General features: G+C 37.8%; 1 protein-coding gene across 1 annotated transcript; it reads right to left on the bottom strand.

Annotated features, from left to right (window-relative positions):
* Positions 1-9,056: 9,056 nt before the first annotated feature.
* ZNF639 (zinc finger protein 639) lies at positions 9,057-21,066 on the bottom strand. The gene is made up of 6 exons (XM_065876782.1): positions 20,973-21,066; positions 17,422-17,496; positions 16,706-16,774; positions 15,563-15,673; positions 10,440-10,574; positions 9,057-10,296 (listed from the first exon to the last, which is right to left on the bottom strand). The coding sequence occupies exons 3-6, from the start codon at positions 16,761-16,763 to the stop codon at positions 9,143-9,145; spliced, it is 1,458 nt and encodes a 485-aa protein (XP_065732854.1). The 5' UTR covers positions 16,764-16,774; positions 17,422-17,496; positions 20,973-21,066; the 3' UTR covers positions 9,057-9,142.
* Between the last annotated feature and the right edge of the window lie 2,060 nt (positions 21,067-23,126).

Below are 23,126 nucleotides of genomic sequence, written 5' to 3'. Positions count from 1 at the left end.
TTCATAGCTATGTGAAACTCTTAACCACTCAGTTAGTTTTTAGCATAGGGAATTTCAAAGGAAATTTTTGCTTTATTTATATTGTTTCAATTTTTAAAATCATAATGGTATCCCTTTATTAGTTTTATAAATAATTACATCTTTAATATAATTATTGTATATCAAAGTAAAAGTGACATTGCACGTTATAAATTATAAAAATAATAAATGTTTTTGTATAAGTAATAAGTAATTTAATCCATTGTTTTTCTTTTTATGGAACAGACTCATAGGCAAAAACCAGCAGAGTAAACATGAAGAAGAAGAAAAAAATTAAAATATAAGGGCTAAAACAGAGATTAACAAAAAGTAAAATTTAATTATTTAAAAAACTTATAAATTTGACATACCACTGCCAAATCTGCTTAAGAATGTCAAAAGTGAGGGAAGACACAAACCAAAGGGGAAATAACACTAGATACAAAATATCATAAATGCCAATAAACTTGAAAACTCAGGTGAAGTGTAAAATTTCTGGGAAACCATCAAATACCAAAATTAGCCTGAGAAAAAATAGAAAACTTGAATAAGCTAATAAGCATTCAAAAAATTGAAATGGCAATTCTCATATATACAAAAAAAGAGAGCCTAGATGATTTTAGAGGTAACATTTTACCAAATCTTTAAAGAAAAGATTAATATTATCTCATACAGGTTTTTGCAGAGCATAGAAAAAGAGAAAAAACACTCCAACTCACTTATAAGACTAGAATAACCTTGATACCACACTGCATAGGAGGTGTAAGTAAAGAAAATCACACGTATGAATAAGGCAAACATCCTATGTGAAATATTACCTAACTGAATCCAACATTGTATTAGAAAAAAAATTTTGTACAGGTAGGGTTTTCCTAAAAATACAAAGATAATTCAACATTAGAAAATCAACCAATGGAATTCATATTCGCGGACTTAAAGGAGAAAACCCACCTGTTTATCTCAATAGCTATAGAAAAAGTCATTGCTAAAGTTTAATACCTACTTAAAATAAAAAGTCTTAAAAAACTAAGAAAACTGCTAAAGGCTACTTATCAAAACCTACAGAAAATATACTTAATGGGGAAAATTTAGGAGTCTTACATCTAAAAAAAATGCCTGCTAATGCTATTTCTACACCTTATAGCAGTGGAAGTGCTGACAAATTCGATGATAAGAAAAAAGAGCCATTTGGACTCGCAGGCTGAAAGTAAAGAGACAAATATATAATTTATGGCAGATTATATGGTTATTTACATTAAAAATTAAGCAAAGACAGCTATTAGAACTAAAAAGATTAAAACCCAAACAACATTATTTCTGTATACAAAAATCCATGTTTCAAAACTCAGACGTTTTCCTATACATGCAGTAGCCAATTAGAAAATAAGATAGCATGTCAAAGCAACCAAAACTGTAAAGAATCTAGGAATTGATTTAACAAAAGCCACACACAACCTTTATGGAAAAAATTTAAAAGAACATTAAAAGAGACCTAAGTAACTGGATAAATACACAATGTAAAAGTGTAATGTTACACTTTTCTTGTAAAAAAGAAAAGATTTAACATTGTAAAAATGTTGATTCCCTCAAAAATGATCATAACTATAATGCAATTCCAACAAGACTTAAATGGAATTGGAACTAATTCTAAATTTACATGGAAGAAGAAAAAGTCTACCAATAACTAAAACAGTTCTCAAAAGAAGAGCAGAGGACTTGCCTGGTGGCGCACTGATTAAGAATCCGCCTGCCAATGCGGGGGACACGGGTTCGAGCCTTGGTCCGGGAAGATCCCACATGACGTGGAGCAACTAAGACCGTGAGCCACAACTACTGAGACTGCATGCCACAACTACTGAAGCTCATGCGCCTAGAGCCGTTGCTCCGCAACAAGAGAAGCTACCACAATGAGAAGCCCGTGCACCGCAATGAAGAGTAGTCCCTGCTCGCTCCAACTAGAGAAAGCCCATGCACAGCAACAAAGACCCAACACAGCCAAAAATAAATAAATAATAAATTAATTAATTAAAAAAAAAAAAAAGAAGAGCAGGGAGAATAAATTCACACTACCTGATATTAAGACATACTGGAAAGCTATAATGTTTAAAGCAACTGTTAAAACATGTAATACTATTGCAGGAACTAACAGGAATATAATGAGTACAGACACAGATCCATATGCCAATTATGCCCATGGGGAGTGGATATATGATCAAATTGGTATCATGAATCACTGGGGGAAGATGCATTATTTAACAAATAGTATTGACAAAATCAGCTCGCTTGAATGAACAAAAATAAAACTTGAATCATCCTTACACACAAAGAATCTCAGACCTAAACACAAAAGGTACAACCAGAACATTACTAGGAGAAAATGTAGGAAAACAGTTTGTTAACAAGATGTAGAGGCCTTCCCTGGTGGCGCAGTGGTTGAGAGTCTGCCTGCCGATGCAGGGGACATGGGTTCTTGCCCCGGTCCGAGAAAATCCCACATGCTGCAGAGCGGCTGGGCCCGTGAGCCATGGCCACTGAGCCTACGCGGTCCGGAGCCTGTGCTCCGCAACGGGAGAGGCCACAACAGTGAGAGGTCCACGTGCCGGAAAAAAAAAAAAAAAGATGTAGAAAGCACAGCCTGTGATGTAAAATGTGATGGATCTATCTACATTAGATCTTTCCTCCCTCCCGCCTCTCTCTCTCTCTCTTCTCTTTCTCTCTTTTTCTTTCCTTCCTTCCTTCCTCACCATGCAGCATGTGGGATCTTAGTTCCCCGACCAGGGATTGAACCTGTGCCCCCTGCATTGAAAGCGTGGAGTCTTAACCATTGGACTGCCAGAGAAGTCCCAATGTAACGATTTCTGTTCAACAAAAGACGTAAGTAACAGATGGATGGCAATCTGGGAATCTATTTTTTGCTGTGTATATCATCAACTAAGAACCAATATTTAAAACTTTTAAAGAACTTCTGAATATTAACCAGAAAACCCAATAGAAAAGTGAACAAAGGGGAATTCCTTGGCGGTCCAGCAGTTAGGACTCAGCACTTTCACTGCTGTGGCCCTGGTCCAATCCCTGTTCTGCAAACCAAGGTCCTGCAAGCTATGGAGAGGCACTTCACAAAATGAGAAACCAAAATGTCTCATAAGCATATTAAGATATTTTCAATCTCTTTAGTAATCAAATAATGCAAATTCAAACAATAGTAACATACTACTTTAGGCCCCTCAGATTTACCAAAATTAAAAAGTTGTATAAAACTTTCAATAAGGATGTAGGGAAGCATGATCAGCTGATGGGCGTGTAAACTTGAGCCATTCTGGATACTATTTTGGAGGTATTTAATCACAAGCATACAAAAAAATATATACACAAAGCCCACTCCCCCTCAGAGAAAGAGAAAAAAATCCACAAACACCTTAACACATACAAGAATGTTTATGGTAGCATTATCTACAAAGTGAATATTTAGAAACACAGAAGGCACTCAACTTGGTATTTAACTGAATTCGAGTTCAGAAAGGTGACAGAGGAGAGTTTCCTGCCCTATACGGTAAATTTCTTTGAGGACAAGAACCATAGTTTATCTTTGTATCCCTGTGCATATGGCTTGATAGGAGATATTCCATAGCTGTTTGTTAAACTGACTAGTAGTGAAACAGAAGTTTTTAAGGAGCTGCAAGAAAAATTTGGTAACATTACATCTATTGTCCTTGGTTAGTCACACAATTTATGGTTAGCAAACAGAGACTAGAAAACAAAATCACATGCCATGGTCCAGTACTCTCTATTACATTATTTTCTCTCTTCAATTGTCTGGTATGACATTCCATGGAAAAAATAGGGCACATTTTCACTTTTCCTATAGAAAATTCTTTGAAGAATGGTAGAGAGTTATAAAGTCCTGTTTATTCTAGCTTAAAAAGCATTTGTCTAATGATGTTAGAGAAGCATTTTTCTAAGCTATAAACAAGAAATTTACATCAGAATTTTGTATTCTCAAACTTCAGTCATTCATGTTTCACCTGCTCAATTTTTTCCATGTCCATGTATCATTATTTACTTCATGCTTTTTCCTTAACTGTTTGCTTTAAAAAAAAAAAGTTCTGTCTTAAGTAAAAATATTCATGAATCAGATCTGATGTTACATTTTACAACATATAATTTACAACCATGAAAATAAAACTATGTACTATATATATTTTTATATGTTGTGCGCTTTATGAGTCTGGATTAGATGATTTCTGAGGTTCCTCCTGATTTCTGAGGTTCCTCCTAAACTAACATACTGTCATTTTGTGTTAGTTTCTCTACTTCAGCAATTTAGTTGTTCACTAAAGAACACTGGATCAGTGCCACAAGGCACTTAACCATAATCTTGTAACCATAAAGAAAGAAGTGCCATGAGGGAATTTCCTGGCGGTCCAGTGGTTAGGACTTGGTGCTTTTACTCCGTGGCCTGTGCTCAATCCCCGGTTGGGGAACTAAGATTCCGCAAGAGCTGCACAGCCTCCTCCCTGCCCCGCCCCCCCCCCCCCCCCGCAAAAAAAAGTGCCATGATATTATGCTTTAAAAATTTCTAAATTCAGCACTGCTGTTAGACAGAAATTTATAAAATATTTACAGGGTATAGAAGCGAGTGATGTGGTGGGTATATGGTATGAAAGGATTAAGTTATTTTAAACACAGCTTGGAGAATACAGAGAAGGAAGAATTAAAGAAAAAAAAATCCACTCTCACCTGGCTAATTGGGAAAATTTTAATCTTTTGAGACTTTCTGAAAATCCAAATGAGGTGTGGAAGAGTTGCACAGAGGAGGGTAATCAGTCATAGAATATAGTTTGAGCAATATGTTTTTTAAAAAAACATAATGCTATAGCAGAGAAGTGGTAACCCTAAATAAAACGTGCAGTGTAGGCAAGAAAAGATAATTCAATAGTCTCAGATTTCAGCCAACTAAAATCCAAAACATCATGGTAAATGGTCTTTAGGCAGAGGATCAAAAAACAAAAAACAAAAAAACACTACCCACCAGAAATTACATTTCTGTGTTATTTTGGTATGATTCCAATTCCTAATCTCAGCTTATTCTGAAGAATAAGGGCAAAAGTATCAATGATTTCAACTGTAATGTTTTTCAGTAGTGGACAGTATCTGGATAAGATATTTAAAAACTAGAAAACGTTTTTTATTCAAAACATACTTTTCATTAAATTTTTCAATGTGTAATTCATTCAGCTCAATATTTTTAGCAAGAAAAAAATTATCCAGGTCATATTTGTTTGCCTATTTAAAACTCAAAATAAACAAAAACTTAAAGGTTGTGACAACAAAAATCCCCCTAAAAAAGTATCTAAATAGTCATACCTTTTAAAGTATGGGGTTAAGACTAGTAGATGACACAATGTTCCTATTTAGCAATGTGAGAAAATTGTTTCTTTTTACAGTGAAGAAATTACTTTTCATAAATGTGATTTATTTTGGGTTCAGGTAGTTACCAGTTTAATACCAAGGTTACTAAGGAGAATGAACTTAACAAGGAAGTTGTGGTGATGCTTTAATATGGAAAAATCTTTATATAGAAAATTATTTTTCAAATCACTAGTATGAAGTAGACTCCAAGCAACTAACAGACTATTAATATTTTGTTTTTTAAACTTACAAATTGAGCATATAACTTCATGTAATAAACATGTAAATTACATGTGACTTTTAGCTTTGTGAATTTATATTTTACACCATAAGTGTACATACACATTTCTTTCTCTTAGATTTGACTGTTGTCTTAAGAGATTAATTTATGGAAAGCTAAACCAATATAAGGTATATTTGTAAATCCATAAACTCAATGCCATGAATAATTCCTGTAGATACTCTATCTTCAGTCATCAGAACTTGAGTTACAAAGGAATATATATTCAAAAGTTCATTTTTAATTTATAGGGATGAGACTGTTAATCGTAGGGAGAAACTGACTAGCCAGATTCGCTTCTCTGTTGGGATTTACAGTTAGTTAAACTATTTATTTTCAATTAAATAAAAAGTACTGATTCTTTTAAGCCAATCTGCTTCTCAAGAGGATTGTGGCTATTTGATACATATTTTTTTCTTTTGGCTGTGCCGCACGTCTTGGGGCATCTTTGTTCCCCACCAGGGATCTCACTCGTGCCCCCTGCCGTGGACGCATGGAGTCCTAACCACTGGACTGGCAGGGAATTCCCATGGCTATTTGATTTTTATTAGCTTTTTCAAATTTATGTCACTTATAGTGCTTTTAAGTCATGAAAATTCCATCAAAAATTAATCACAGTAGTTTGGGGAGTATATTAACCTGCTTGTAAAAGGTAAGACTGGGAGAACAAGCTGAGTAAGATTAACTGCAAATTGCCAGGAATTAAGTAATTCAATGCTTTGAAAATCAGATTTAAGAACTAGGAATAGTGTTAGTTTATTGGGGAAAAACAAAACACTACTGGCTACACCTGCCAATAATTCAGCAATCACCTAACAGGCTACAGACCCTGTGAAACAGAGAAACTGGTTAATATGTGATGATACAAACTCAGAGGAATGCGAAAGGTGATTTAAAATGGTAAAACTGGCAAATTCACAAGCAGGAAATTTACAAATTTACAAGCTTTTGAGTACCACACAATTATTTTCAAATAACATGAACTGCAAAGTGAAGATGAAAAATAAAGATCCATCACTACTGTTCACTACTGCCAAGAATTCTATTGTAGTGCTAATAAACATCACCATCTGTTACATATTCTCGAGTCACAAGAGTACAGTGGAAATGTCTGTCTTTGCGCAGAAAAAATCTAGAAGCAATCTAGAAGCAATTAAGTAGGTTTGTTTTTCCAAAGAAGTTCATTTAGCTAAAAATATAGACTTCCTACCTCAGCAATTTATGGTCAGTCATAGGCTTATTTGAAAGCTGAGTCAAAGCAAAAAGGTTTATTGGACAAACTGTCAGTGAGATGTGGCCTCAAGCTGCAGATTCAGCAAAAAAGCACTAAATTATATGGTTCTAAAACTTGGATTTAATACCTCTGGAGTAGTTGCATTACAATCTCTAATTTGATTACTAACACCTGATCAAAAGTAAAGCTGTAAAATACACAATTAAAAAAAAAACCCAGGCATTATTTATTTAAGGTTTGTTTCCTGAAAATCAAATTCCTGAAGCTGGATGTATATTAAAAAATTATAGACAGAATTACCAAGAAGGTAGTTGAATGGCTAGGTTACGTAGTTATGAAAAACATCCCAAGGACAAACCTTAGATTTTTATGTAACATGGTGTAATGGAAACATAACTACACTGGAAGCCAAATAACTTGGATTCCACTCCTGTCTGCTATAACTGGTTTTGGGACCCTGGCCTAATAATAACCCTAAGTTTCTGTTTCTATAAGAAACTTAGAAACCTAGAGGGTGTAGACCAGATGGTTTCTAATGTTTTCTTACAATTTCATTATAATTTTAAATCTTCTAAGAAACATTTACATCAGACAGCTCTACCTGGAATGTGATAATCAGATAGAATGGTAGTTTTTAGGAATACAGGTATGCATATATAACAAAATGGTGGAAATAAAAATGATTGGTTTTGAAAAACTTGTTGCTGCCACCATTCTCAAAACAGACTCAATTCCCATGGGTCTTGAAGTAAAAAAACACTGTGGGTCATAAATCAGTCTTTTCAACTACATCAATATTTCTGAACGACAATATAGTTAGTGACAGTGTTTATTATATTTGAGGTCAATGATGCACAAAATGCTATCTCCTTGATACTATAAAAAGCTGTTACTGAATTGTAGTTGTGCCTCTCCCTCACTCCCCTCAGTTCATATGTTGAAGTCCTGGGCCCCAGTACATCAAAATATGAACTTATTTGGGTATAGTGTCTTTATCAAGTTAAAATGAGGTTATCAGGGTGGGCCCTAATCCAATTACTGGCTGGTTCCTTGTAAAAGGGGCAAAGTTGGAAACAGACTTGCACTCAGGGAGAAGATGATGAGAACATGAAGATAGCCACGTACAAGCCAAGGAGAGCAGCGGGGAACAGATCCTTCTCTCACAGCTCTCAGAAGGAATCAACTATGCTAATATTTCAATTTTGAATTTCTAGCCTCTAGAACTGTGAGGCACTAAATTTCTATTGTTTAAGCCACTCAGTTTGTGATAATTTGTTATGGTAGCCACAGGAAACTAATATAGAAGATTGATTTACCACTATCAAAAGTAATCTATACATTTTCATACAGCAACCCCTATCTCCCACATCTTCCTATTTCTATTTTAATACTTCAGTGGGTTTTCTCAGAAAATAATTTGATATCAGAAGTTCGGGCATGACTTTGCAGTTGCATAACTATACATGAAATGTGAACAGATTATAAATAACCTGTTTATTCATTTATAAATGAGTTATGAAATGTTACTTTATTGTCGAACCCCTTACCAGTTTCTCCCCATTTAAAATTATTTAGCACATAGATGGGGTTAAAATAGAGTGAGAATTAAAAAAAGACTGCCAAGAAAACCAGATCTCTCCTTCTCACCATAACGCTGGCCTCCTAGTGTCACTGAAAGAATCACACAGATGGGGAGTTCACTGATTGCCTTGGGGATAATAATTGTTGGGGAATGCAAAAGGAGGGTGTGGATCTTATTAATGGGAGTATCACTGGACTTAGGTGCGTATTATGTTGCACTTTAGTTCTGGTAGTACAGTATTTTAACGACTTTATACATGAAAAACTGATCGTTTTGAGTTTAAAGAAGAAAAAGTTTACAGCACCTATGTTTACGGAAGGAAAACTACAGTCTAATTTCTTCAGTACATCTGTTTCTTATCGATTTATGAAATCAGAGAACATGCCAGACGGCGATAGTCACCAAAAGCGGTTAAAACTACCAACTACAATACATTGAAAATACCACATTTAGGATACAATTATATACTGAAAAAGGTAGCAATGCCAAGAAAAAAAGTTTAAAAAGATCTTGTTAAAGACAGTTCTCATAAGTTGTGTTTAAAATCATCCATTTTAACATTTGCAAAAAAGTCAAATTTATTATTTTACATCAACATTATGGAAGTTAAAGAGAACAATCAAGTTGTCTCATGGACTGGAAGGTGACTTATTAATTCCCTTTCATTTCCAAACCTCATTAAGCAGTCACTACATTTATGAGGTAAATCAGCCGAATGCTTGAAATCTAGATGAATTTTAAGATCTTCAATCTGTCCTGTTGAATATTCACAATATTGACATAAATAAATCCCTTCAGATAAATGTGAATTTAAATGTTTGCAATATTCTAGCATGCTTGAAAAGCCTTTCCCACAGTCATCACAAACATGAGGAAAAATTTTAGTATGTTCAATAGCAACATGCCTGTTAACATTTGTATGAAGTCTACTCCGAAACCCACAAACTTGACATACAAAGAAGTTTTTACATTTGTCAAATGTAATTTTGCTTAAGAGGCTGTACTGTCCATGTTCTCCATTGTTATACTTATCACTTAACTCTATTAATTTACATGCATGCTCATTTACCACATGGCTATGCAAGTCTTCTGGATCATTCGTTTCATGTTCACAGAACTGACACAAGTACTGTTCATCACAGCTGTGCTCCTGGAAATGTAGGTAGAGTTCACTGCTTGAGGAGAACTGTACATCACACTGCTCACACCAATAAAGGTGATCACTAAAATGGGTGTCTGCAATGTGCTGGCTGAGGTTCTCAAAAATTACTGTCTTATAATCACAGTATTTACAAATGTAGGGATCCTCTTCATGCAGTTTGGCATGTTCGATCAGGAGCATGTTGGTAGAGAAACTTTCTTTGCATACTCGACAGACATTTGAATCAGTACGCTTATGCTTCAAGATCATATGCTGCTTTAAATCAGAAAAATATTTGCTGTTGAACTCACAAAGTTCACATTTATAGAGGCCACTGCTATTAGCTCTCAGTAAAGGCCATTTCTGCTGGGCAGTCACATTAAAAGCTTGGCTCTTGTCAAGAATTTTGCAAAGTTTAGCTGGTGGCTCTTCATCAGTTTGGTCTTGGAGACTCTCAGAGGAATTGTTTTCTGTCTCTATATCATAATCTTCAGAAATTGCATGCACTTCCGCAGCAATTGGAACATCTTCAGCAGTGTGAACTTCTATAGGGCTCTCCTCTTGAGTTTGCTGGTTGACTGATTCAGGGGAGTCGCACTCTTCATCACAAATTTCAATATCAGCAGATTTTTCTAAATAAAACAAGGCTATTATTATTATTATTACTAAATAAGATCTACTAAATAAGTCACTGGCAAAAAGAAATTTATTTTACTTATTATTTTTTCACTGATCTATACAAAATGTGCAAATTCTATTAATTACTTTCCCTTACCTGTAGAAAAGGCAGTGTGATCTAGAATTCTAAGTACAGGACTGGGAACCAGGTAGTTTTGATTTCTGTTTCTGGCCTTGATTCCATCTGTAAATTTTGGCAAGTCATTTGATGTCTCTGTATCAGAATCATCATCTGTGAAAAGGGATTTGGAAAAATATTTATTATTTATATAAAAGCAATAAACATTATTATAAAACAAAGCACAAATGTTTTTAAATATAATTTAGAATTCCAACAGAACTAAGGACTTAAATGTAGCTATGAAAAGCTTTGTTATCTGCGTACCACAGATACACAGAAAATCTGTCCAAACAAGCAACTACTTTTGCTTCCATGCCCTATTTGGACTAGAATACACTTTTTAAAGTTACTTAGGAATTTTAACTTGAAATTACTGAGTCTGAGTAAGTCTTTATTCCCTCAGCTCAGCCCTAATGTGTTTATTTTTTAACACTTTAATTGGAATATAATTGCTTTACAATGGTGTGCTAGTTTCTGCTGTATACAGTGAATTAGCTATACATATACGTATGTTCCCATATCTCTTCCCTCTTGCGTCACCCTCCCTCCCACCCTCCATATCCCATCCCTCTAGGTGGTCACAAAGCACCGAGCTGATCTCCCTGTGCTATGAGGCTGCTTCCCGCTAGCTATTTTACGTTTGGTAGTGTATATATGTCCATGCCACTCTCTTACTTTGTCACAGCTTACCCTTTCCCCATCTCACATCCTCAAGTCCATTCTCTAGTAGGTCTGTGTCTTTACTCCCATCTTCCCCTAGGTTCTTCATACCATTTGTTTTTTCTTTTTAGAGTCCATATATATGTGTTAGCATACGGTATTTGTTTTTCTCATTCTGACTTACTTCACTCTGTATGACAGACTCTAGGTCAATTTACCTCACTACAAATAACTCAATTTCGTTTCTTTTTATGGCTGAGTAATATTCCATTGTATATATGTGCCACATCTTCTTTATCCATTCATCTGTCGATGGACACTTAGGTTGCTTCCATGTCCTGGCTACTGTAAATAGCGCTGCAATGAATATTGGGGTACACATGCCTTATTTACTTATTTATTTATTTATGGCTGCGTTGGGTCTTCATTGCGGTGGCTTCTGTTGCAGAGCACGGGCTCTAGGTGTGTGGGCTACAGTAGCTGTGGCTCGAAGGCTCTAGGGCACAGGCTCAGTAGTCGTGGCGCACGGGCTTAGTTGCTCCATGGCATGTGGGATCTTCCCGGACCAGGGCTCGAACCGATGTCTCCTGAATTGGCAGGCGGATTCTTTTTTTTTTTTTTTTTTTTTTTTGAGGTACGCGGGCCTCTCACTGCTGCGGCCTCTTCCGTTGCGGAGCACAGGTTCCGGACGCGCAGGCTCAGCGGCCATGGCTCACGGGCCCAGCTGCTCCGCGGTGCTTGGGATCTTCCCGGACCGGGGCACGAACCCATGCACCCTGCATTGGCAGGCGGACTCTCAACCACTGCGTCACCAGGGAAGCCCAGCAGGCGGATTCTTAACCACTGCGCCACCAGGGAAGCCCATGTGCCCTTTTGAATTATGGTTTTCTCAGGGTATATGCCCAGTAGTGGGATTGCTGGGTCATATGGTAGTTCTACTTTTAGTTTTTTAAGGAACCTCCATACTGTTCTCCACAGTGGCTGTATCAATTTACATTCCCACCAACAGTGCAAGAGGGCTTCCTTTTCTCCACACCCTCTCCAGCATTTATTGTTTGTACATTTTTTGATGATGGCCATTCTGACTGGTGTGAGATGATATCTCACTGTAGTTTTGATTTGCATTTCTCTAATGATTAATAATGTTGAGTACTCTTTCATGTGTTCATTGGCAATCTGTATATCTTCTTTGGAGAAATGTCTAATTTAGGTCTTCTGCCCATTTTTGGATTGGGTTGTTTTTTTTGATATTGAGCTGCATGAGCTGCTTTTAAATTTTGGAGATTAAGCCTTTGTCAGTTGCTTCATTTGCAAATATTTTCTCCCATCCTGAGGGTTGTCTTTTCATCTTGTTTATGGTTTCCTTTGCTGTGCAAAAGCTTTTAAGTTTTACTAGGTCCCGTTTTTGTTTTTATTTCCCTTTCTCTAGGAGGTGGGTCAAAAAGGATCTTGCTGCGATTTATGTCATAGTGTTCTACCTATGTTTTCCTCTAAGAGTTTGATAGTGTCTGGCCTTACATTTAGGTCTTTAATCCATTTTCAGTTTATTTTTGTGTATGGTGTTAGGGAGTGTTCTAATCTCATTCTTTTAATGTAGCTGTCCAGTTTTCCCAGCACCACTTATTGAAGAGACTGTCTTTTCTCCATTGTATATTCTTGCCTCCTTTATCAAAGATAAGGTGACCATATGTGCGTGGGTTTATCTCTGGGCTTTCTACCCTGTTCCATTGATCTATGTTTCTGTTTTTGTGCCAGTACCATACTGTCTTGATTACTGTAGCTTTGTAGTATAGTCTGAAGTCCGGGAGCCTGATTCCTCCAGCTCCGTTTTTCTTTCTCAAGATTGCTTTTGCTATTCGGGGTCTTTTGTGTTTACATACAAATTGTGAATTTTTTTGTTCTAGTTCTGTGAAAAATGCCATTGGTAGTCTGATAGCGATTGCATTGAATCTGTAGATTGCTTTCGGTAGTAGAGTCATTTTCACAATGTTGATTCTTCCAATCCAAGAACATGGTATATCTCTCCATCTATTTGTATCATCTTTAATTTCTTTCATCAGTGTCTTATAATTTTCTGCATACAGGTCTTTTGTCTCCTTAGGTTTATTCCTAGGTATTTTATTCTATTTGTTGCAACGGTAAATGGGAGTGTCTTCTTAATTTCACTTTCAGATTTTTCATCATTAGTGTATAGGAATGCCAGAGATTTCTGTGCATTAATTTTGTAACCTGCTACTTTACCAAATTCATTGATTAGCTCTAGTAGTTTTCTGGTAGTGTCTTTAGGATTCTCTATGTATAGTATGTCATCTGCAAACAGTGACAGCTTTACTTCTTCTTTTCCAATTTGGATTCCTTTTATTTCTTTTTCTTCTCTGATTGCTGTGGCTAAAACTTCCAAAACTATGTTTAATAATAGTGGTGAGAGTGGGCAACCTTGTCTTGTTCCTGATCTTAGTGGAAATGGGTTCAGTTTTTCACCATTGAGGATGATGTTGGCTGTGGGTTTGTCATATATGGCCTTCATTATGTTGAGGTAAGTTCCCTCTATGCCTACTTTCTGGACGGTTTTTATCATAAATTGGTGTTGAATTTTGTCAAAAGCTTTCTCTGCACCTATTGAGATGATCATATGATTTTTCTCTTTCAATTTGTTAAAGCCCCAGTGTTTTAAAGTTAACATGGACAAGCTGAAATGCCAGCCAGTAGAGAAAACTGCACTTCAACATCATGTCTTTATGTTTTAGAAGTTTCAGATTTACAGAAAAAAAAAAAAAAAAAAAAAGAAAGAAAGACAGTACAGAGAATTCCCATATATACTCCATTCAGTTTCTCCACTCTTAACATCTTATATTAATATTTGTTACAATTAATGACCAATACTGGTAAGTTGTTATTAACTGAAGTCCATACTTCATCCAGATATCCTTGGTGTTTACATAATGTTCTTTTTCTGTTCCAGGATCCCAATCAGGATACATACCATTTAGTTGTCATGTCTCTAGGCTACTGTTAACTGTGGTAGTTTCTCAGACTTCCCTTGTTTTCGAAGACCATGACAATTTGAGGAGACTGGTAAGGTATTTTGCAGGATGTCCCACTAATGAACTTTGGTTTTTTTTTCATGATTAGACTGGGATTATGGATTATTGGGAGGGAAACACAGAGGCAAACTGTCTATTATCGTATCATATCAAGAGTACATACTATTAACTTGGTTTATCACTGTTGACGTTGAACTTGATAACCGGGGTATTTATCAGGTTTCTTCAATGTAAAGTCACTCTTTTACTTTCCATACTCTATGCTTGGAATTAAGTCACTAAGTGCAGTCCATACTTTAGGAGTGGAAAGTTATGCTCCATCTCCTTGAGTGAGGAGTATCTACATAAATCATTTGGAATTCTTCTGTACAGATTTGTTTCCTTTCCCTTAAATCAGCCATTTCTCCAAGAAGCCCTTGTTCCTTTTATTGGAAAATGGTATTAGAAACCAAGATCTGGACACTAGATGTGCTCATTGCTACTGGGCTGTCATTTCTGCTAGGCCCCCTCAGCTAACACAGCAAATAATATGTGCATGTACACTACCATGTATACATAGATATACCCATAAATGTTTCTGTATGTAACCATTTGTGTCTATATTAAGCCAAACATGAGTTCATATTGATGTCTCTGACTCTGCATGTTCTTTTCTTAAAATTTATTTATTTTTATTTTGTATTATTTAAAAAAAATATTTATTTACTTGGCTGCACTGGGTCTTAGTTGCAGTACGTGGGATCTTTCAGTTGCGGCATGCAGTCTCTTAGTTGCAGCGTGTGGGATCTAGTTTCCTGACCAGGGATTGAACCCAGGCCTCCTGCACTGGGAGCATGGAGTCTTAATCACTAAGCACCAGGGAAATCCCTGCATGTTCTTTAAATAATTTATGTATCTGTGCCTATAATAGGAGCTCACGGGAACTGGGAGTTTTGATTATTGCAGAGGAAGAAGAGAACAAATGCAAGTTACTATTCATCTTATGCTCTAGAAAAGAGGAGTCAATAGAAGATACAAGATTGAAAATGACCAAATCCTTCACCCTCTCTTCTTTCCTTCCATTAGCCCTCCAGACTGAAAGGTATAGCTGAGTGGAAGAACTGTGTGTATCAGTATTCTTTACCTTTCATCATAAATGGTCCAAACTCTGGGTCATTCCTGCTTTGCCACTGATTCCTAGCTGATTAAAATTGATTTAGGAGGATCTGTTTTTGATTTATATCTCTGAAATAATGTTAAAAATTAAAATTCACTTTCTTACACAAAACTCTTTTGTTTTCTTAAGTTTAAACACTTGCCCATTTTGAAATCATCACTTTCACCCACATTTTCAAAAATGAAATGAAAAATTATAAAAGCAACTTAAAGAAAAATATTTGGAAAATTTAGATATACCTTTGTTGTCAAAATATTTTAAGTCTGGTTGTCTCATAGAACAAACACTATAACAATGATCAGAAAAAATGCCATTGAATCCATCTGCAATTCTGCTTATTCCAGAGGAATCTGAAAACAAAATTTTAAAAATTTCAAGCATACTGAACATATATACATTTAATGACAGCAATCTCTTTATCCAACATATATAAAATTTCATAGTATTTGTAATAAAGTATTAATATTTCCCTCAATTCTCAAGGCTTTTATAATTCAGATATGACACTGACTTTGAGCTTTGAAAGAACCATAAATTATACAATTTAAAATATAATACTTTGAAGCACACAAAGATACAATTGCCTTGGTCAGAATCCCACAAAATATAAATATGCAATATATATGTTAATTGCAAAAAACAAAAATAACAAACCAAAAAAACACATTGAATTAACTACCAAGAAGATCTGCCACGTACTGTAGGAAAAGCATAACACATAGGGGAAAGTCTGAGGACCAGTTAGGGCTCTGAATACAGTCATTTCAACTCTTGCCTGGGAAGTGCCAGTAAGCAGTAAACCAGGCTTAATTTCCTCAGATACGAAAAATGTGTAGGTTGGGTTGGTTAACAGGTATACCTGAGACTGCCCCAAGTATATGCATGTGAGTTGCATTTGTTACAGATGGCCAAAGACATCTTATTTGCCAAGACGGCAGAGCCAACCTCAAAGAAAGGGTCTAAAATTACACAAAAAGAAATTCATATTTCTGAAAATAATGTACAAGATAAAGTATTTTCCCAATGATGCAAAATATCTTCCACCAAGGTTATTGCTGTGCCTTAAGCACAAGCTTGGGAATCACACAGGCAACTATCAATTATGCTGTACAAGTATGTAACCTCGGATATCTAATTTTAAATATCTATAAACCACGAAGTTGTGAGGAATAAACAATGTCTGTAAAGTTCTGATGTGTGCTTAGCATATGGCGGACATTGAGAAATATGTATTCAGAGAATTTACTTAAAGTTTACTCTTACGTAAAAGTTGACCCAGATATTTAACTCTTATCAAATAGATCATTTATGAGAAAATGATGGAAACACAACTGCATGGGAATACATGGCCTAACTTTTAAATAATTTAATCACACACTGACCTGAATAACGAGAAGGGTGTAAAGTCTTCCTTTTTCTTTTTTTAGGATATTCATTCATATCTTTTTAATCTAAAAATGGAAAAATTTAACAAATATATCACAACTGTTAATACTGTTATAAAATTTTCTTCTAACCAAATAATTTATTGGCAATAGGAAGTATGTGTGCCACATGAAAATCCACTTCATAAGAGAAATGTTAAACAATCCTTCTGCTTACATTTTGGATTTATTTTTCTGATCAAGTTTAAAGGCAGGACACCAAGTTCTGTTTTCTTTCTTACTGAGGTCGAGAACTCCTTTTCAAATGTGGATGTAATTGTGAAAACTGGATAATAACATAAGCCTTATGCTTAACTTTTTATAGAAGACAAATTGTGCATATGGCACCAAATTAAGGGTTTTACAGGTACATTTCTTAGAGTTGGGAATATTTTGATGCAGTTTTGAAGCCATAGGTAGATAGATTCCCTCAAAAAAATACTGTCACAAATCTGTATTGATGCCCTGGCTTCAGGAAAAACAAAAAAACAAAAAAAACAAAACTCATTGTATAGAAGCTCAGAATATAACTTTCAAGAAAAAAATCCTTTTCTGACTTATGAGGTCACATTCAACATTCCGTCGAGAACAAAAGAGTATGGCAGCCACTGAATGATTAAATTTCGACAGACTGTTATAGAATTGACTAATTAGTTTTACTACATCCCACTTACTTGGTATAATTCTTAATACTGGAGTGAGGAAAGATGCATTACAGGAAGTTTTCACAGATGGTAAAAAAAAAATGCCTGTAGAAAAAAACATGACAAAAGTCTTATGAGCAAAAATGTAGTTCATTTCTGAGACACAAGAATATAATGGTGGGCTTCCCTCGTGGCACAGTGGTTAAGAATCTGCCTGCCAATGCAGGGGACATGGGTTCGAGCCCTGGTCCGGGAAGATACCACATGCTGTGGAGCGACTAAGCCCATGTGCCACAACTACTGAGCCTGCGCTGAGCCCTCGAGCCATAACTACTGAGCCCGCATGCCACAACTACTGAAGCCTGTGCGCCTAGAGCCCATGCTCCGCAACGAGAAGCCACTGCAGTGAGAAGCCTGCACACTGCAACGAAGAGTAGCCCCCACTCACTGCAACTAGAAAAAGCCTGTGTGCAACAACAAAGACCAAACGCAGCCCCAATAAATAAATAAATAAAATTAGTTTTTAAAAAAAAGAATATAATGGTACCAGATCTTACTCAACTAGAAAGCTATACAGAATTAACTCAAGTACAATATTCTTTTGAACATACTGTATTAAGTACTAAAACTTGTATAAATCTATAAATATGTGACTATATGTAAATGTGTCACGTTTCGTTGAAATGAATTTATCTTCTAAAGCTATAGTTGTATCTTAACACCAAAATAGGAATATAAATCTCATTAATTTATTTAGCCACAGTGAAAGCCAATATAATGCAAGCCAACTCCAAATTAGACTTTAAACTGTTTAAATCCTTATAGATTATTTAATAAAGTATAATGATCATTTGAGCACCAATTATGTACCATGCTGTTGTGTACATTATTTTATTTAACCCTATAATTTGCAAAATCCACAACACTCTCAAAATCGCTATTCTTTACCCTTTGTTACTGATGAGGAAACTGAGGCATAGATTTAAGTCAGGGGAATACTTAATAAGTGACAGGGCTGGGATTTGAACAAAGATCTAACTGATTTTGAAGACCATGCTTTCAATCCCTTTATTTTAGTTGTGGAAACAAATAGGGAGACAAAGTGATCACCCCAATTCAAGTAATAGATTAGTGTCAGAATCAGAACTGCCTACTCCATTTCAGATTAGTGCTCTTTCCACTGTAGCATTGGGAAAGTAAGGAATGTCAGGGAAAAAAATGCATCGTGACGTCTTCTCTACCAGCTTATAAACTGCTTTTCTTATCACCACGGTGATATACTATATAGCAGGTAGAACTTGGCATCATTACTAAGACTATCTCATTTCTAGTGGTAAGGAACTTGAGGTGAACATACTATTTTTGCTGTTTCACTAAGTTCTGGGTATATCAGCACTACATGTGCTGTTATACTACACTTATAGTGCTGCTGAGTTTATTGCAAATTTTCCTTATTTTATTTGATCTTCACAACAATCCTGTGAAGTACATAGAAGGGCTACTATCAAATCCACTCCAATATTACTGATGAGGAAACAAACTCAGGGTAAGTCAAGTCAACAAAGTAGCAGAACCAGAGATGAAAAAGCATGTCTTCTGACTTCTGGGTTTTGAGCAACTGTGTGAGTAAATCTTCATTTCTAATCACTGATACCAGAAAGTTACGTCTTGCTTCCAGTTCTTACTCAGCCACCAATTGGGAGGAGGGGAAGGGAATCACCCAAAGAAATTGACAACCATGATTTACAGAAATGGTATCAATATATATAATGCCTCACCTAACAACACAAATAGCATTCCTTGAGCCCACCCCCATCAAGTGCATTAAAAAATAAAAAAAAGAAAAGCTGTTTTCATATTTATGTAATAAACTAAAATCTCAAGACTTATTCCTAATACCTTTTGTACACTTCCAGAATTTACACAGCTAAAACCTTTATACTTCATGTTCTAAATGTTCTACAAGTATCAGATAGAACACTGAAAACTGTCAGCCGAGCATGTTAAACACTTCAAATTCTTTCAAAAAAACAAGAAAAGGAAACCAACTACGGCATTAGAATTAATGTTAAGCTGGCCTGGATTCAGATGTCAGGTGGAAGGAATAGGATCACCTTGATCAGGAATTGTTTGACTCCTACTTAGGGCTAAACAATATCCAAATGCTCACCAGACCTCCTTTAAGCCAAGATAGTAAAATGCCCACTCAAGACCAAAAATGCTAACCATCCTTCATTTCAGCAAATGTTTTTAAGTGCCTTTTGTATGTATAACTGCCCTGATAAAGAAGTTTGGCTTTTTTACTTAGGTATGTCACATACACATTTGCTCACTAGTCCTCCTTTCACTGGGAAGATTCTGAACATGCACATGCACCTTTTAACTCAACTCCCCTTCCTCACTTAAAAACAAACTACAGATGTAATATATGTCACTGCAGTAAAATTAGAAAAAAATTAAAATGAATTGAATCACTTAGAATCTATTCATCCAGAAAAACCAATGTTAACATTTTGGTGCATACACATCTAGACATTTTTCTCATGCTAAGGTATTCACAAATATTTTACGTTTACAGAAAGAAAATAATGCCATCCAAAACATTTTTTTTAAAAAGCAACTTACAAGACACTCATCAGCATCTTTCCACCTGTCATTTTTTTCAACAATATAAACGTCTAAGTACAAAACACACTACAGATAATAGGCAGTCAGCACTTACATCAAAGAGTTCAACCTTTCTAAGGCCTTTCATGCAATGTAAATATTCTCTTTCTAATTGGTATAAACATAAGACAAGCATTTACAATAAAAAGCTACAGTTTTCTTCTAAAGAGTTTTAAAAGCACGTTCTTTTTCACCTTCATTTTGAAACAAGTGTACATTTTCCAGATTTTAAAAGAAATGAAACACAAAAATGCCACAGGAAAACCTGAACTAGAACCGACACTATATGTCCAATTTAGTGTCAGTCTTTGCTTTATCTCTTTGCTAAGAGATAAACTGCCTCAAATCACTCGTGTCCCTTGGTTCTACTGAAAAACAAGACCAAAAGGAGTTATAAGCACCCTAACAAGTAGCTTACACTATACTGGCTGGAGACTTATAGCCGGGACCGAGGCCTGAAGATTGAGGCTACAAGAGTGGTCAAGGGACGCGCCGCCGGAGGGTCAAGATGCCACCTGGCAGGGTCTGAGGGCCAGCGTGGCACCGACGGGCGTCCCGGGCCCAGACGCCCGGAGGGGCCCCTCAGGATCCACCGAGACCCAGCCGTCTCCACCCCAGCGCCACGCACCGGCCCCGACGACTAGGGGAAACTCCCAAGTCCCGACCCCAGAGGCACCTTTCGGGAAAAAACAGCGGGGGGCCGAGGCGAGCCAGGGTGGAGGCATCCTCCACAGGAGATGGAACTGCCTTCGGGATGGGGGAGGGGAGCGCCATCCCGCCTGAAAACGAAGGCAGGGTTTCAGTTTAAAAGACGCCATCCGGTCTTCCCTGCCCTCTCCCGCAGGAAGCTGCGGCCGCACGCCCGCGGCCCCTGCAGCAGTGCAGCGCCCGACCCGCTCCGCCCTCACACTCACCAGTCCTCGGGCCCCGCCCGGCCAGCCCAGGCGCAGCTCCGAGGCGGCGGACAAGGCGCCCGAGCACGATCGGAAGAGCCGCGCAGCCCTGCCCTCAGGCGCACGGCGGCGGGCGGCGCCGCTCTAGCCCTCACGCTCCGCCGGGCCAGCCCCACTCCCTCCCCGCGCGCCCTGTGCCCTGCCTGCCAGGCCCCCAACCCAGGCTTGGCGGCCGCACTCACCGCCTCGCTCCGCGCCTGCGCCGCACGCCTCAGGGGCCCGCTGTGAGGGCGGGGAGGTGACTAGGTGAGAGTGGGGGCTGGGGAACGGGTGGCTTGGCCTCGCAGCACACCCGGCCTGGGCGGGACCACCGGCCTCGAGTGCCGGGGGTGGCCCGGCGGCCCGCCCGCCCCCTGGCAGGCACCTCCGCGCCGCGGCGGTTCTTTCCGGGCGGGGGACCGCCCCTCCCGAAACAAGCGGGCGATTCCACCCTCCAGAATTGCTCCCGGCGAGGCTGCCGAAGGAACTTTCCCCCGCCCGACCCTGGCCCTCCCTCCCGCACGGAAGAAGTGGGAGAAGCGACGCGCGCCAGGCGCCCTTTTCCCACTAAGCTCCTCCTGGGTTGTGCGAGAATGGTCTTGCTCGGGGTGGGTAAGGCATGTGGCGTTTCAAACCCCAAAGAGGGGCCGCAGCCTATTGGGGACGAAAAGGGCAGCTGTCCACAGGGCAGGAGGGTTAGCTCTTAAAAGGTCGTGAATCATTGTTAGTCTTTAGCCGGATTCCCTGACTCAAAAAATCTTGGTGGAATGAGTGTGAAATTATAGCGGATTGGATTAGATGATTTAACTCCTTTTCCGACCTTGAGTTTCTAGGAGCAGAGGTAGAGAGGATTAAATTAAGTAAGCGTAAATAAATTTGTGAACAGGGTGTGGTCACATGTTTTATCTTTTTGACAAAGAGTTAAGGTTGTTAGTCCCAATTTACAAACTAGTAAAGTGAGCTTGTGAGGGTCTAGAGACTAGGTTTTATTCATTTGTAGCCTCAGCACCCGGTTCAAATAATTGTTAAATGGATGATGAAGCCCATATGGGGTGTCATGTGCCCAAGGTCACTCTAATAGTCAGGACTGCAATCTGTGCCTTATTATCCATACATTTACTGTGCTTTTCTTGCTTACCACATACTAACCAACCAACCACCAGATAGTTATCATAGACTTTACTCTGACCCCTTCAACTATCTCCCAGGAGATAAAAGTCATATTTGAAAGAGACACTAGTGTGTGTCTCGATTTTTACGATTTCATAACTTTTATGTGTGTGTTAAGCCCAAATAAACGAATATTTATGAATGCTGGCATGGCCTGAATAAAGTATGAAGAGATTTAGAGGCACCGTTTAATCCTAATATAGTAAGTTATGGCACGGAATAGGGAATTGACACAGGTTTGTGGAATTTGTAAAGGACAGTATGTTTCGTTCCCTCCTCTTGGGTAGTTGGGCTGTTTCTTGATCTGATACGGTGGAAGCCACTAGGGGGTGTTATGGAACCATTTTGAAGGCTTCTCTTTGCCAGCAGTGGTGAAACCATGCAGCGGTCCTGGAAAGGAGATCATTTTGCCCGCCAGCGCCGGCGCCTTCATTCCACTAGCGTTGTGCCCTGGCAGCGAGGAACTTTTGATTTGCGCTGGCAGCTGGACATCAGCTCTCTGTTGACTAAGACAACTCTACTGAGAACCAACTTATAGAAAAGGTACACCTCAACTAAATTTGGGCTTTATTTCTTACACCTCCTGTCAGCCTGGAACAGTAGTGTAGTTAATCTATCTTTGGTTTGGAGTGTGTTATTTCTTTATTGGCTTGTTAAGCATCAGGTGATGCTGATGCTGCTCCCAGGATCACACTTTGAGAACCACTAGCCTAAGGCTTTCGCCACCCAACCTGGCATTGAGTAAATACTACAGTGCTTCTCACTATTCCACAGATAGGCTCCAGCTCTTTCTCATCTGTGTGTTTTGGTGTGTTTCTTCCACCTGCAATTCCTTTCCTTTGCTTCTGTCCGTAAGATCAAGGTCACAGTTTATCTCTTCTGTGAAGTCTTTGATTTTCCCTAGCAGAGATCTCTGATCACTCTTTAGAGATTTTATAGCATTTGGTGCTTCAGTCCACTTAACAT

Source organism: Phocoena phocoena, chromosome 4 (assembly GCF_963924675.1).
Source record: "Phocoena phocoena chromosome 4, mPhoPho1.1, whole genome shotgun sequence".
NCBI lineage: Eukaryota > Metazoa > Chordata > Mammalia > Artiodactyla > Phocoenidae > Phocoena > Phocoena phocoena.
Note: the sequence above shows the minus strand (reverse complement) of the source record. Positions and strands in the feature narration are given on the sequence as shown.